The 17,544-nt window shown below is 47.3% G+C and overlaps 1 protein-coding gene across 3 annotated transcripts in view; it reads left to right on the top strand.

The window, feature by feature from the left end:
- The window catches only part of LOC311232301 (NACHT, LRR and PYD domains-containing protein 3-like), a 59,040-nt gene that overhangs the window by 6,733 nt on the left and 34,763 nt on the right, over nt 1-17,544 (top strand). For all 3 annotated transcript variants that reach the window (XM_084319053.1, XM_084319052.1, XM_084319054.1), the window contains one exon: nt 6,172-6,300. In XM_084319053.1, coding sequence (XP_084175179.1) covers nt 6,172-6,300 — 129 coding nt within the window. The remainder of the gene's footprint in view (nt 1-6,171; nt 6,301-17,544) is intronic.

Raw genomic sequence — 17,544 nt, 5'->3', positions numbered from 1 at the left:
ATCCACCTCTTGCCCCTCTGGTTGAATGTGTGTGAGTACTTGCGCTGTACACAATGCAATTATAAAGGAACTTTGGAGTTTGAGTTTGAGTAACTCTATGAAAATATGTAATTAAGATAATTACCTTATAATTATACCTTAACACTGAGCCATGAGAGACGTGCATGCATGTCAACTACACTAGCCCTAGGTGAGCAGCCTGATGTGAGATAGTGAGCACTTCCGTGTGACTGCATCCGCTCTGCCCATTTTGGTAACCACCTTGTTGATGTGATCGGACCAAGACAATGCACCATCAAGCCAGAGTCCTAAAAGCTTCACAGTCTTTACCTGTTCAATGGTTTGACCCTCAATCTGTAAATTCAATTTGGGATTGTGTGATAGTCTATAATTAGAGCTGAATATTATGCACTTTGTTTTTGATAAATTTGATAAATGAATGAAGTATAAGTTTATTTGATTTTGATTTGATACTCATTCAAAATGCAGCGGCCCGCCTGATCTCAAACCTACCGAAGTCGGCCCATGTCACCCCACTTCTTAGGGACCTGCACTGGCTCCCCATTGCTGCACGTATCCGCTTCAAGGCCCTCGACCTAGCATACCGTGCGGCAAAGGGAACCGCTCCCGCCTATCTCCGGTCAATGGTCTCTAACTACACACCCTAAAGACCCCTACGCTCTGCATCTTCTGGCCGCCTCAGATCTACTCCTATCCAAGCTCCCGGAGGGTCATCAAAGAGAAGCCGCCTATTCTCAGTCCTTGCCCCACAATGGTGGAATGAACTACCCATCCCAGTTAGGACAGCCGAATCCCGTCCAATCTTTCGCCGTCGACTAAAGACTCACTTCTTCAACCATTATCTGAAATGATAAAAAAAAAAAAAAAAAAAAATCTAACCCCGACTAACCTTAATGTCATGCACTTGTCCTAATAAACTAACCTACACTGTAACACGCAACACTTTGATGAACATTGTTACTCAGCTGATAGAGTTATACCCTTCTTGCTGTCTTGTCGCACAGAACTTGTAAGTCGCTTTGGATAAAAGCGTCAGCTAAATGACTAAATGTAAATGTAAATGTATATAATGCTCAGCTCACTAGACATAACCTGACTAAGCTCTGTAAGGAAGTCAGGGTCTCAAGTGGTGTCAAAGAGGAATTTTTCAAACTTTGATACAGAGAGGTTTATGGGTGACATAAATGTCATGTCTGAGCCTGGGGTTCAGGTAGCCGTGTACTCACTTATAGACTAATTTAATGCTGTAGTAAATAAACACGCTCCATTCAAGAGTGTTCGCATTAACACTTTGAGTGCCGGAGGTCACCCCGTTGCGTGCCAACGCCCACTTCAATGATAGAGCTCTCATATTTGCAAACGCATAAACTACATCTTAAATTATGGCTATGTGTATAATATGGCCGTCGCTTATCAATGACTTGTTTGCAGTCAACATTGTCGAAACGGATTGTTTTTTAATTGGTTAATTTCCATTTTATACCATTTTGAAAAACTCTAGTTTTTTAAAAGTTTCAGGAAAATATAAAGATTCTATGATAAACGCCCTTTACTGGAATATTCTGGAATACACAAAAACGTTGTAATTTTTCGGCCTATTTATGAATCGTTTTCAAATAAACGCTAGATTATCGATAGTATGTGTACTTATGCACGCTATAGAAGCGGGCTGAAAAATCAGGGAGAGACGATAGGGGGCGGTATTTTCCCAATGGAGCTCAGAGAGAGTTTTCAGTGGTAATGTGAGGCTAGATTGATGAAATATGAATGGAAATCACTAATAAAAAAAAAGAAACGAGATCTCTCGTCATTGGCACTCAACGGTCGGCATAAACAAACGAGAAATCTCGTCGTTGGCACTCAAAGTGTTAAGGACAGAGTCACACCATGGTTTAGCCCTGGGTTCTCTCGATTGTTTAGGTTTAGGGATAGGAGCTCGGCCTGGTCTTGTGCTCGGTGCTCTGGTGACTCAACACTGGCTTGCCTTTCATCTCACTATGTCTTGTGTATGTATGTGATAAATAAACCTCTTGAATCTTGAATCCTTTCGTCAGATTAGGAAAAGTGTACAAATGCTGTAAGAAAAGCAAAAACAAGGGGCGGTCGGGTGGCGTAGCGGAGATTGCGCTCGTCACCAATGCAGGAGGCTGCGGTCTCGAGGAACTCTAGATGTGATACTACTACGACTACGTAGTACCTCTTTTGTTAGGTGCAAAGGGGTTGGAGCCTACAAATCATTGTTCTCTTTAGTCTTGGTTTCTGTTATGACCTTTGGCAGGAATGCTCCAGCCCATCAAACACGATCTAGTAACTGGATCACATTTAAAATACCACAGACTAGTACAGGACTCGGCAGGACAGCATTCTCTCATGCAGCCCCAAAGTCCTGGAATGACTTTAATTTCTCTATGATTCATGTTGGAACTGTTTTTAACTGATTGCACTGCACATTGTTTTGGTTTTATACACTCAGCAGTTCTGTAAATGAGGTGGCCTCACCTCAGAGCTCACCTGAGTATAAATAGGTTTCAATCAATCAATGTTTTGGGAATGGTTACCTACGGATACGTGCCGTCTTGTTGTAAAAAAAGACTAAACATTCTGTGAAAAGTTGACAGTTGGTCAAACAACCACACTCCTATGCAGAGCTGTCTGTATGCCTGTATATTCATGAAATTATGAATGAATAGCAATACCTTATCTCATAGTGACTGCTACCTTATCATGGAGCTGTAATTATAAACAAACTATACAGCAATATTATTCTGTGTTACTGTTAACTCAAAGGTACTTGTTCTTATGAGCTAATGCTGCCATTTTCAAATGAACAGTAAAGGAAGTATTTTTCACTTTAGGTGTTTGACATTCTCTTATGCAGAGAGTTGGACGATGTCCAAGTGGAGATGTATCCACATCTCTGGCCAAACAGGAAGTAAACAAACCAGGGCTTCCTGTTTATGAGGTCATTAAGTAGGTCTAGTGCATCTAGGTTTTGGCAGTAAAGACAATGGTGTAACGGTCAGGACACAGGAATCGATTCCTGAACTGTATTTGTGGTCCAGCAGGATGTATTGGCAGTTCAATATTCGGTACACATTCCTTTAGCGGTTGTTGAGAGCAGACCAGGCTGCAGAAACAAATTAGTGGGGGGGCATAAAATGTTCTCGGGGGGGCACAATGGTTTTTCAACACAGGTTCCCTTTTATACGTTTCAGCTGGGACAACGGCACTGTGGCTTGCTTGGCGCTGCCCACAGTGCTGAACTAAACAGCAGAGAGGCAATTGAAAAATCTAATTTCTCTCTATCTTAAGAACATTCACTTATACAAAAACAGACTGAACGGATATATATAACAGACATGCTGGGGCAGCGGACTGAGAGCAGGGGACACAAACAGGCTGGATAAGATGGTCAGGAAGGCCAGTAGCGTGGTTGGAGTTGAGCTGGACTCCCTAGCGAGGGTGGCGGAGAGGAGGAACCTTGCTAAGCTCCAGGCCATCAGGGAAAACCCCTCCCACCCACTATACACAGACTTGACTGACAGGAGGAGCATGTTCAGTGCTAGGCTCACACTACCTAAATGCAGCACTTCATTCCGACAGCCATCAGACTATACAATGCATCACTGTACCTCACTGCATCACTGAGCACAGAGTGACAGTTACCATCTTCCTGGACACTTACTTTTTAAACAGCACTGTGCAATATTACACCTACTGTAGACTTCAGTATATGTTTACTGTATTTATTTACTGTATCTTTTATACTATTTTTATTCTATTTCATTGTATTCTATTCTTAGGCCATTTGTTTTGTTATTCTTATTCGTGACTTGTTCTGTCTAAATGTTTAATGTTGAGTGATTTGCAGTGTCAAATTTCCCTCAGAATAATAAATTTCTATTCTATTCTATTCTATATCTTTGAAAAGTCTCCATTTATTCAACACTTCTGAATTCACTGACAAACTGAACTGAACTGACAAAAATAAGGTGCATAAAAAAGCAAACAAAATTTCTCCACAGGCTACTCATCATCATTAGTAGAGTGGCAAGCGGCGTTTGGGGACAGAGTGAAATCTTCTTAAAACACTGTCCCTCCACTCATTCCTGAACTTTTTTGTTAAGTCCTTCTCAAATGCCAACTGAATTAAATGAAGCATACTAAGACGATATTCTGTAAAGACGTTCTTGAGGGTAGAAAACGAATTCTCACATGCTGTGCTAGTTTCAGTAGTGTTGTTGTTGACATCAGTGCCTACTAGGGCTGTCCCCGACTAAGGATTTGGATAGTCGACTTTGATTAAAAAAAAAAAAAAAAAAAAAAAACGTTTATTTTTTTATTTTTTTTTACCAGGGTGGGCACAGCTGACTCAGTGGGCGGGCCCGGCCCCCTAATGCCCGCCCATGGCGCCGGGTCTGGTTGAGAGAAAATGAGTTTGATTATGGCCACTATGATGTCATCTATACCTGCATTACTGTACATATTAATACTATAACTCTGTATGTTACGAAGGATCAGATTAAACCGAATATATATATTTACTACTTGATATATATTGTATAGTATTTGTATATCGTCTGATATCCCTTGTGTATTCTTTGTACATATACACGGAATATCCCTTTACCTAGTACAGACCATAATATTTCGTTCTCCTATTGGACAGCGGTCCCTTAGGCGCCACTGCCATACCCCCAAGGTCTAGTTCAAAGTCACCGCCAAGGACATGCCTGGACATGACCGGCTCTGCGCAAGAATACGAGACAGGAATAAGGCTGGTACTAGTTTGTTCACCTAACGTATAAATACGGCGCAGGTGGATACAGCAGTTAGTTAACCTAGTTCGAGTTACCCAAGTGAAGCCTCACCCACGATACAACGTGCGGTGAAGTAGGGCCCGTTTGGCCCCAAATAGAGCATTGAGACCGTGTGCGAATTGATAGCTGAAGTATCAGAGTTTAACGCTGTACCGTCGAGTTCGACCTATTCTATTAATTCAGTAATAGTCTATTTATGTATAGTGTATCGTGCGGCTACCGTTCTACAGTGACCAGCATTACCAACGTTTCCTCGTACCAGCTAGTGTGCTTATCCAGGCTGGGCAGCTTACCCTGGCGCCTTCATCCGAGGAGCCCTAGACGAGGACCGTGTGGACATGTACACTGGATAACCTACCCGACGACTACATAGCCCTTTTCGGCTGGATTATATTTGCTTTGGTCCTGTAGCTGATGGAGCGGAGAATCGTCTACACCCACAATTGTGTGGGATTTACCCTGTGAGGAGCAACGTCAAGCCCGCCTCTAAGAAGCCTGAGGCTGGCTAGCTTTCTTCCATGCGGAGCTGCATGCCGGAGAATAGCTGTTATTCGTCTGCGGATCAAGAGATTATTGCACTGTCTCCTGTACCTGGAGTCTCCCTATTCTTCGTTGACCCAGACTTTGCTACCGACAAATCCTCTCCCCTTGCTGGCCTACAACCGGAGGGACCCTACTAGTATCTCCCGCTGCCCTACTAGTGTACCATAGATATAATTCCTAGGATACAGGTGGTATTCATTATCTCCTGCGTAATATTATAATGGACTTACGCTCTTGACTTACTCACGCACATTCTTCGCCTTACAAGCGCGACTCTAAGTAAAGTATTGTAATCTACTATTATTGCTGCTAATAAATATTATTATAACCAAGATTTGTGTGGAACCGTGTCATTGTGGAGGTGTTCATCTCATATACCTGTGTACTGTATGGCCAGTAGTAATGTACATAAGACAGTAGTGGTTTAATGATACCATACTTATTTAATACAGTCAGGGAATTGTACCCCTCAGTTACACTGTACATACATCTAATTGGCAATATTACTCAGTACAAATGTATATATTATAGACTCAGTTTAATCACCTGTACATTGTATACTATTGCACTTTACTGTTATTTTTGCACTCTGGTTGGATGACAACCTTCCTCGGACTATTTTTCCACCGCTTGGCCACATCCTAACAATGGTCAATAACAAATAAATATACAGTGATATAAACAGTTACCATCCAACAATCTAAATATACCGTGCCATGCCCCCCTATTGTATCACTTGTGCTATAAGCTATGAATAAACCTTTTATTTTTTTATGTATTTGTACAGAAAGATGGCAGACACTGAAGTCAAATGCCTGATGGAAGAAGAAGCTGAGGACAAGGTGGAGGAGAGGAGGACAGAAGATAGGGATGACGACATGGAAGAAAAGAAAACACGGAACGAGTCAGCAGAAGGGTGAGAACGCTCTTTCATCTCCCAAGATAATCTGTTGATATCCTAGATATAGTAAGTAATACCTTTTATTCCTGAAGCACATTCTAAACTGTAGTTGCACCCTAGTGATGTCCAATCTCAAGTTTCTTTATTAGTTGTCATACAGAAGTACAGAATACTTTTATATAAAATGTAACAGAAAGAAGCATTTTGTATAAAAGTATTCTGTAATTCTGTATGACAACTAATAAAGAAACTTGAGAAACTTGAGATTGGCCAGAGCTAAACCTAACCTCCGGACCTGCAGCTCCGGACCAGTTTTGACTGTTTGAAAGAGCAAGCTAGTAGTTTAGTTGTTGTGTTATGGTTTGATACCGACCCCAAACGCACGACACAAGAGAGTAGGAATTCAGAGTTGCCAAATACGAGGGCTTGTTTATTTGATACTAAATATAAAGAGTACGGGAAAGGCAAGTCAACAAGACAGGTACATAGGACAAGGGGCAAAGTTCTGCTGCTCTGCAGCTTCTCCCGTGATGGTAGTCTTGGGGATAGCAGGTGTTGACGTCTGAACCGCTCTGCAGAATTCTCTCTGCAGAATCTCAGATGTGTTGCGAGACCGAGAGAGGGAGAGAGGGAACGAGTCAACACAGTGCAGTTTGAACGAGCAGGAGAACAGGGTGAGCAATTCTTCATGTAATTTAAACACAGTGAGCACAATTCCAAAACAGCCCAAGTGAATCTCTTCGTGTAATACACACAGTGAGCAAAACTCCAAACACAGTCCCAGTGAATATCTTCGTGTAATGTACACACCGTTAGCAAAAATCCAAACACAGTCCCAGTGAATATCTTCGTGTAATATACACACAGTTAGTGAAGTCCAAAACAATCCAATAGTGAAATAATATCTTCGGTGTGAGCAACACACAGAGGGAGATGGAAGGTCCCAAAAATATTATCCCCAAAGGGAACAAGCAAAAATAGAAAAGCTGGGTGAGTGACTGTCTGACAAAAGGTGGTAGTCTTCAGTGTAATAGTTACACACGAAAAACGGAATAGATCAAGACAGTCAATAAAAACTCACCCAGACGTAATGCGTAATGGTGCTGGAACAAACAGCGGAGCGAGGGCGCGCCACGGGAACAGGTGTCCAAGGGAAGGCTTCTTGGAAATTCCTGGAGATAGCACAAGGAGCAAAGCAGCAGCAGCAGCAACACGGGGAAATGCAACCAGAGAAAAATCAAGACGATCCAACAAACTTAGAGTGGAGAAACGGGGTATAAATAATAAGGGATCGATTGATTGAAAAGCAGTGACAGCTGGGGAATGTGATTGAAAAGCGTGCGGTCCTGAGAGAACCAATCAGCGACGTCTCTGATGACGTCACTGGGGAGAAGCGTGTGAATGAGGGAATTGAAATAATTAACAGAAAAACAAATGAAAACAGAGCGAGGGTGGTTAAAGGAACAGAACGAGTGAGAGAGCAAGGACAGAAACCTCACAGTACCCCCCCCTCCACGGGAGCCACCCGGCGACCAGGCCGACCCGGTTCGTCAGGATGGGCTCGATGGAAGTCGGTGATCAAGCCGGGATCCACGATGAGCTGCCGGGAGACCCAGCTACGCTCCTCAGGGCCGTAACCCTCCCAGTCCACCAGGTATTGGAACCCCCGGCGCCGCCGACGAACGCCCATCAACCGGCGGACCTGCCACTGGGGGTGACCGTCCACCAACACGGGAGGCGGCGGATCAGGAGCCGGAGGCATAAGGGGACTGAGGGAGACGGGCTTAACCCGGGAGACATGGAACACGGGGTGGATGTGCATGGATGCAGGAAGCTTCAGGCGCAGGGCCGCCGGACTGAGTACCTTTAGGACCTCGAAAGGCCCGACGAAGCGGGGGTTGAGCTTCTTTGCCGAGGACCGTAACGGGAGGTCCTTCGCGGAGAGCCACACCCTCTGCCCAGGGCGGTAAGTCGGCGCAGGAACCCGGCGCCGGTCGGCACCACGACAGGCGCGCTCAGATGTTCGGAGCAGCGCGGTCCTGGTGATCTCCCAAACTCGTCGGCAGCGGTCGAGGTGGACCTGCACGGAGGGAACTGCCACTTCCGTCTCCTGTGCGGGGAAAAGAGGGGGCTGGTAGCCCAGGGAGACCTCAAAAGGGGAGAGGCCGGTGGCGGAACTGACCATTGAATTGATGGAGTATTCAACCCAGGGAAGGAAACGGCTCCAGGATGCCGGTCTCTCGGCTGCCACACACCGAAGAGCTGACTCTACGCTCTGGTTCATCCTCTCCGTCTGCCCGTTTGTCTGGGGATGATAGCCAGAGGAGAGACTGACCGTTGCCCCCAACCCTTTGCAAAAAGCCCGCCATACCTGGGAGGTGAACTGGGGCCCCCGGTCAGAGACGATGTCCTGGGGAAAGCCATGAAGGCGGAACACGTGGTGCGTCAGGAGGTCCGCCGTCTCGGCCGCTGAGGGAAGCTTGGAGAGGGCCACGAGGTGGACCCCCTTGCTGAATCGATCCACCACGGTCAGAAGGCAGGTGTTCCCCTGGGAGGAGGGTAGACCAGTGACGAAGTCGAGCGCCACATGTGACCATGGACGGCTCGGAATGGGAAGTGGCTGCAAGAGCCCGGAGGGTGCCTGGTGAGAGGCCTTGCTGCGGGCACAGACCGCGCAGGCCAATACGAACTCCTTGACGTCGTTCCGCATGGTGGGCCACCAGAAACGACGAGCCAGGAAGGAGAACGTGCGATGGACGCCTGGGTGGCAGGCGAACCGGCTGGTATGGCCCCACAGCAGTACCTGGGACCGGACAGAGTCGGGGACGAAGAGACGATTCCTAGGGACGTTGCTTGGAGCACGATGGAAGCGCAGGGCACACCTCACCACACCCTCGATGCCCAAGGTGATGGCTCCAACCACTCGGGCCTCCGGGAGGATGGGAGAAGGGTCCTCAGAGGGTGGAGCCCCCTTGGAGTGCATCCGGGACAGGGAGTCGGCCTTCGTGTTGCGGGAACCAGGGCGGAAGGTCAGCGAGAAGTCGAACCGACTGAGGAAACTGGCCCATCTCGCCTGCCGACCGTTGAGGCGCCTGGAAGCGCGGATGAACGTCAGGTTCTTGTGGTCCGTCCAGATGGTAAAAGGCTCCTCGGCACCCTCTAGCCAATGACGCCACTCTTCCAGCGCAGCCACGACCGCCTGCAGCTCCCGATTGCCGGTGTCGTAGTTCCTCTCGGCGGGGACGAAGCGACGCGAGTAGAAGGCGCAAGGATGCACCTTCTGGTCTGAAAGAGAACGTTGGGATAGGACAGCGCCCAGGCCAGAATCCGAGGCGTCCACCTCCACGATGAATTGTCTCTTGGGGTCAGGGTGGAGCAGGATAGGGGCGGAAGTGAACCTTCTCTTGAGGGAGCGGAACGCAGCGCATGCCGCTGGGGACCAGTCGAACGGCAGAGCGGGGGAGGTCAGCTTGGTAAGTGGCTCCGCCACTTGACTGTAGTTCCGGATGAACCTTCGGTAGAAGTTGGCGAACCCGAGGAAACTCTGTAACTCCTTCCGAGTGGTGGGTTCTGGCCAATCCTCCACAGCCTGGATCTTGCGAGGATCCGCCCGGGTCAAGCCCTTCTCAACGATGAAGCCCAGGTAGTCGACGGAGTTGGAGTGAAAACGGCACTTCTCCGCCTTGACGAAGAGCCGATTGTGGAGGAGGCGCTCCAGCACACGGCGGACATGCAGGATGTGTTCCTCGAGGGTCCTGGAAAAGATGAGAATGTCGTCCAGGTACACCACCACGAACACCTCCAGCATGTCACGGAGGACGTCGTTCATGAGTGCCTGGAATACGGCCGGGGCGTTGGTGAGGCCGAACGGCATTACAAGGTACTCGTAGTGGCCCCTGGGGGTCTTGAAGGCGGTCTTCCATTCATCGCCCTCACGGATACGGACAAGATGGTAGGCACTTCGGAGGTCCAGCTTGGTGAAGAACGAGGCCTGGGTCAGTGGCTCGAAGGTGGAGCTCATGAGAGGTAGGGGGTATTTGTTCTTGATGGTGATCTCGTTGAGCTGACGATAGTCGATGCAGGGTCGCAGGTCCCCATCCTTCTTACCAACAAAGAAGAACCCGGCCGCCACCGGGGAGGAGGAAGGCCGAATGAGTCCTGCTTCCAATGACTCAGAGATGTAGAGATCCATCGCCTTCTTCTCCGGGACAGTCAGACTGTAGAGGCGGCTGCCGGGAAGGGGAGCCCCTTGGCGGAGGTCGATGGCGCAGTCATAGGGGCGGTGAGGTGGAAGGGCCTGAGCCCTGGTCTTACTGAATACCTCCATGAGGTCGTGGTAATCGGGAGGAATGGACGAGGGGTCCGGGGGCAACTCACCAGCCGGCCTCCGGGGCAGGGGACAGGACGCCGCCTGCAGACAGCGGGCGTGACAGGAGGAGCTCCAGCCCCTGATGGTACCGGAGGACCAGGCGATGTGGGGCTCGTGCAGCGCGAGCCAGGGCCTACCCAGGACCACCGGGACAAGGGGGGATTGGGTAATGAGGAACTGGATTCTCTCGACGTGGTTCCCAGCGATGGTCAGCACGACTGGGCCGGTGCGTTGAGAGATATCGGCCAGGCGGTGTTGGTCCAACGAAAAGATCTCCAAGGGCCTCACAAGGTCCTCAAGAGGTATGTTGGCTCAGGTGGCAAACTCGAAGTCGAGGAAGTTCTCGTCTGCCCCAGAGTCGATGAGGGCCTCCACCGTGGCACGTTGGTCCCCCCAGGCCAGGGTGACGCTCATCAGATGGTCAGGTGGTGCGCGGCGCTGGGAATGGGAAAAACGGCTCACCAGGATCTCCCGGGGTCTCGGTGAGCCTGATCTTTTGGCCGGGTAGGGCAGTCGGCGATACGGTGTCCCGCACCTCCGCAGTAGAGGCAGAGACCGGACCTGAGCCTTGCCTCACGCTCCGCCTGGCTCAGATGAGAGCGTCCCAGCTGCATGGGTTCCTCCTCACGAACCGGACGGGGAAGCCTGTTACCACCAGTAGTGTTGGGGATGGGGCGTCCAGGAGTCCGGGGTGCTTCAGGAGGTAACAGTCGGGTCCTCTCGCGCCTTCTCTCCAGGAGGCGTCCGTCAATACGGATGACAAGGCTAAACAGCTCCTCGAGGGAGTCGGGCAACTCCCGGGTAGCGAGCTGGTCCCGGACTGCGTCACTGAGCCCCCTCAAGAAGGTTAGGCGAAGAGCAGGTTCGTTCCATCCACTCTCCACCGCCGCCAGTCGAAACTCCATGACATAGTCCGTCACCCTGCCGCTCCCCTGTCGGAAGGTCCCCAACCGGGCTCCAGGGTCCAGACCTCGGGCTGGATGGTGGAACACCCTGCGGAGCTCCGCCACGAAGTCTGGGTAGGAAAACAAAAAATCTGCTTCCATTGCCCAGGAGGAAGTGACCCACTGGGCAGCATGGCCTGAAAGTAGGTTTGTTATATAAGCCACTTGGGACCCATGAGCAGAAAAACGGCTTGGTTGATGACGGAAAACCAACTCACATTGCATGATGAATGTGGCACACTCCTCGGGATTACCGTCGAACAGCCGTGGGACGGAGAGACGGGGTTCCCGAGATGCGAGATCTGCTGGGGCTGCGGGGAATGTTCCTGAAGGGTGTGAGAGATTAAAGGTATTAACGGTGTCGCCCAGCGAGTGAAGCTGAGCGAGAATCTCGGACTGTTGTCCCGCCATAGCGGCCATTGAACCCTGCATAGGCAGGACCTGATCCCTGAGGTTCTGCACCGCAGCCGCAGCCCGCTCTAATTGGAGACCGTGATCCCTGGTCAACTCGACTTGAATTGCAAGTGCGGTTCTGACCCTCTCTGTGTCGGCTGGGGTCGTCATATTGGTTGGATCGTAATGTTATGGTTTGATACCGACCCCAAACGCACGACACAAGAGAGTAGGAATTCAGAGTTGCCAAATACGAGGGCTTGTTTATTTGATACTAAATATAAAGAGTACGGGAAAGGCAAGTCAACAAGACAAGGACAAGGGGCAAAGTTCTGCTGCTCTGCAGCTTCTCCCGTGATGGTAGTCTTGGGGATAGCAGGTGTTGACGTCTGAACCGCTCTGCAGAATTCTCTCGGCAGAATCTCAGATGTGTTGCGAGACCGAGAGAGGGAGAGAGGGAACGAGTCAACACAGTGCAGTTTGAACGAGCAGGAGAACAGGGTGAGCAATTCTTCGTGTAATTTAAACACAGTGAGCACAATTCCAAAACAGCCCAAGTGAATCTCTTCGTGTAATACACACAGTGAGCAAAACTCCAAACACAGTCCCAGTGAATATCTTCGTGTAATGTACACACCGTTAGCAAAAATCCAAACACAGTCCCAGTGAATATCTTCGTGTAATATACACACAGTTAGTGAAGTCCAAAACAATCCAATAGTGAAATAATATCTTCGGTGTGAGCAACACACAGAGGGAGATGGAAGGTCCCAAAAATATTATCCCCAAAGGGAACAAGCAAAAATAGAAAAGCTGGGTGAGTGACTGTCTGACAAAAGGTGGTAGTCTTCAGTGTAATAGTTACACACGAAAAACGGAATAGATCAAGACAGTCAATAAAAACTCACCCAGACGTAATGCGTAATGGTGCTGGAACAAACAGCGGAGCGAGGGCGCGCCACGGGAACAGGTGTCCAAGGGAAGGCTTCTTGGAAATTCCTGGAGATAGCACAAGGAGCAAAGCAGCAGCAGCAGCAACACGGGGAAATGCAACCAGAGAAAAATCAAGACGATCCAACAAACTTAGAGTGGAGAAACGGGGTATAAATAATAAGGGATCGATTGATTGAAAAGCAGTGACAGCTGGGGAATGTGATTGAAAAGCGTGCGGTCCTGAGAGAACCAATCAGCGACGTCTCTGATGACGTCACTGGGGAGAAGCGTGTGAATGAGGGAATTGAAATAATTAACAGAAAAACAAATGAAAACAGAGCGAGGGTGGTTAAAGGAACAGAACGAGTGAGAGAGCAAGGACAGAAACCTCACAGTTTAGTAGTTAGTAAGCTGTACAGCTATAACAAGTCAAGTCAAGCTAAATTAAACTTTGCGCCAACATTAGGACCGAAGTATAAACCAGCAACTGAGCAACATGAAGAAGTGGACTGAATGAATGAATGAATGAATGAATGAATGAATGAATGAATGAATGAATGAATGCATGAATGAATGAATGAATGAATGAATGAATGAATGAATGAATGAATGAATGAATGAATGAATGAATGAATGAATGAATGAATAAATGAAAACTTTATTTAACAGATTGCAGAATGGGTACAATACAGTACGGCTCAATACATACAATTGTTAAGGGGATGCAGACCTGAGAAAGACGTTTGTCTTGTTTCCATCAGGGTCCCCCATTTTCAATTCATATAGACATTTATGACATACACAACATACATGACATTTATGGCATAGGGACATATAGGTATTTAGTACTGATACATTTGTGACATAAACGGTATTCAAATATACAGTACTGTTACCCCTAGATCCTGACAGAGTATATACATATGATGGGGAGGGGACTGTACATTAGGAGGGGGTGGGTGGGTGGGAGAGAAATATACATACGGCGGGGAGGGAATATATACATGCGGTGGGGAGGAGACTGTCTATTAGGAGGTGGTGGGGGTTTTGGGCATTTACGGTGGCCAGTTTCGAATTGCAGCCTCCCGTAGGTGCTCTTTAAGAGCGGTTTTGAATGTGGGCAGGGATTCACATTCCTTTACAGCTTTGGGTAGGGCGTTCCACATTGTTGTGGCATAATTGTGAAACGTGTTTAGTCCCTTGTTTGATCCGAATCTGGGTTTAACATGATTTGTTGAGCTTCCTCTGGTGTAGTGGTTGTGGTATTCACTGACCTTTGGGAAGTATTTTGACATGTACATGGGCACCCCGGTCGTATAGTGTATCTTGTAGACCAGGCCCATTGAAGTTGCTGTACTCTGTCGTCTACTCTAAGCCATCCTAGGTTGTCAAAGTGGGCAGGGGTGAGGTGGGTTCTGGGGTTCAGGTCAAGTAGTAGTCTGACCAGTTTGTTTTGTGATGTTTGTAATCTTGTTTTTAGTGCCTTTGAGGTGCTTTGGTACCATGAGGTGCAAGCATAGTCGTAGTACCCTTGAATGAGTGCTCCTGTTAGAGTCTTCAAGGTATTCTTGTTTACCAGAGAGGAGATCCGGTACAGGAATCTAGTTCGTTGGTTGACTTAGTTTTATTACATTGGATCCCATTTTGTCACAGGAATGATTTGCCTCTATAGGATGGAACCCAGGTAGGGAATTTCATCTTTCCTTTTAAGATAAGATAAGATATTCCTTTATTGAAATTCAGGCATCATAGCAGCATGGGGGAAGGGGGGGGGGGGTACAGGTAGTGAAAACAACACAAGCAGTGTAAACAAATAGGTCAATATAATTTACTATCTAACTAACTGAAATATATTTTCACAGTGTCACATAAGGTGCAGTATGCATAAGGTAGTGTTATTGTCCTACTTGGGTTCCTATTAGTTCTAGGTCGATGTCTGGCAGCAGTTGCTGCCCACTGTTGTGGAGCCTGATGGCCACTGGTATGAAGGACTGTCCGAGGCGGTTAGTTGAGTGTCGGGGGGGTATGAGTCTGTGGCTTCCTTGTCACCTTCACCTAATATGTTTTGATCTGGTCAGGTGCGCTGTCACCTAAAATGTTTTGATCTGATCAGGTGCTCTGTCTCCTAATATGTTTTGATCTGGTCAGGTGCGCTGTCACCTAAAATGTTTTGATCTGATCAGGTGCGCTGTCACCTAATATGTTTTGATCTGGTCAGGTGTGCTGTCACCTAATATGATTTCATCTGGTCAGGTGCGCTGTCACCTAATGTTAATATGTTTTCATCTGTGTCCACTGACCACTGACACAGTGGGGGATGTTTTAAAAATATAATATATAATATAATATAATAATTTGTGCTTCACCTACAAATTTGGTCAGCAGCCTCCACTGCCGTGCACGTATCACAAGCAGCATATTCTGTGTCGACACCATCACACTCGACTCTCGCAAACTTTTCACAAAGTGCCGATTTCCCGGAAATCTCTTTAAGTTTGACAGACGGGTCCTTGTTTTTACCTTTACGTGACCATTCGGACCTCTTGGCCAGCCATGGAAGTGTTTGCAATACGCGCCTCCCTTTCTTTTGCTCTGCTCAACCTAACAGGCTGGAGGTCACACACATGCGTGTTGCATGCCGGATGCAGTACTAGACTTCCGGTGTAGTTCGTTTAGCTTGTGATGCAGTGTTGGGTGACTGAATGAAAACTACAAGGGTGATCAATGCAATGTTTAACTCGATGCTGGGGAGAAATGTTCAAATATCGATTTGATTTGAAATAAAATATAACTGCATCATGGTTCCCACTCCTGTCTGCTCCCGTTGACTTTTACTCCCGGTCCTGCCCAATCACATGATTAAAAGTGAATTTGACTCCCATCCCGTGGGAATCCCGAAAAAATGTCATCCTCTAGTGCAGTGGTTCCCAAAGTCGGGTCGCGACCCAAAGGTGGGCCGCGAGCAGCCACGGGAGGGCCGCGAGATGATTTCCAAAAAAAAGTTAATTTTTTTTTTTTTTTTTTTTTTTTTTTTTCAGGCCACTGAACTTAGAAGCAGGCCAGGACAGTGTTTCTAGTTGTATTCTAAAATTCTATTCTATTGTATTCTAAAATGTGACTAAATGGTTTTATATTAACTTAATAAATAAACAAAAACCAAAAATCTACTTATTTCAACGAACATTTCAAACTAAATAACAGATTATGCACATAAAATGCTGAAAACAACCGAAGCAACAATAGTATTTTAATGAGGCTATTATTATTATCATTATTATTTTGCAACAAGTTAGCCCTCTCATAAATAGCACATATAAATGAATAACTAACTTGAACTAACTTAATAGGATTGAAGTGATATTTGGCTTAAAAAACCGCCTGGCAAAAAAGAAAAGAAAAAAAAGCCTGATGATGTGCATTGGGCCGCGGCTCTCTGATGCCTTATTTTCTGGGTCCCGGCCTGAAAAGTTTGGGAACCCCTGCTCTAGTGCAGGGGTTGGCAATCTTTTTGACATGAAGTGCCAGTTTGAAATGTTCTTGTTAACTAGTGTGCCATATCAACAATATTCCATCCATATAGGCTACATGCATCGTAACAGCATTTTAAAGACACATTTTCTCTCATAATCAGGTATTTTTATTGATATTTTTTATATTATTACATCATTCTTATTATGGTTGCATCCACCCTAAATCTGAGTTGGGGGGGGGGGGAGCGATGGAGACAAAATGACTACAAGAGTGCAACCATTTCACTCTCATTTGCCCATTCATTTGCCCATGTACAGGGCCGCCTCAGGGGGTGTGCGAGCAGTGCGGTCGCACAGGGCCTCGTGGGAAGGGGGGCCTCGCAAAATAAAATATGTATAATTTTTTTTTTTGCGAGGCCCCCCTTCCCGCGAGGCCCTTTTTCATCACAGTCCTAAAATCTAGTTTTGCTTACATGCTTATATATTTCACATTAGACACGTTTGTAGAATAGTGTTCCGGGCTCTGCGGCTCTGCTGCTCTGCAGATAGACACGTTTGTAGAATAGTGTTCCGGGCTGCCTGTATCAGTTCCGCAACCGTTCCTATTCCCGGGGTAGGCCTGATTGGCCCCGACAGGCACGTGACCCGCCGCGGCCACGCCCCGCGGCAGCCCCAGGACACGGCAACGAGGCTGCTGTGGTTCACCGCCGCTTTCCCCCTTCAACGCCGCAGAGTTACCATACAATATACTATGCAATGTACTAATATACAATACGGCTCACTTTTCCCACTTCAATGACAGAGCCGCTGTTTAATAATATTGTCGCGGCGGAGCTCCGTCGCGGCAGCATTATGTAGCAGTAATCCCCCCTTTTTTACCATCGACAACTAGCTCAATTGGTAACGCTGCTTGGCTGTGGATCCTATGGTCCGTTTGTGACAAGTTCGATTCCCTTAATTTTTTTATTTATTTTTTTTTTAACGTGCATTGCACTATAGCGTATTGTATATTGTATATTGTATGGTACAGTAACGGTCTCTGGAGCGCAACAGTAAGAAGCATTTGCACTGCAACGCATAGACCTTACTGTAAATTGTACCTCATCCCATTTCTGCTTTGCACTATAGCGTATTGTATATTGTATGGTAA

This window comes from Notolepis coatsorum (genome assembly GCF_963971535.1).
Source record: "Notolepis coatsorum genome assembly, chromosome: 7".
Lineage (NCBI taxonomy): Eukaryota > Metazoa > Chordata > Actinopteri > Aulopiformes > Paralepididae > Notolepis > Notolepis coatsorum.
Note: the sequence above shows the minus strand (reverse complement) of the source record. Positions and strands in the feature narration are given on the sequence as shown.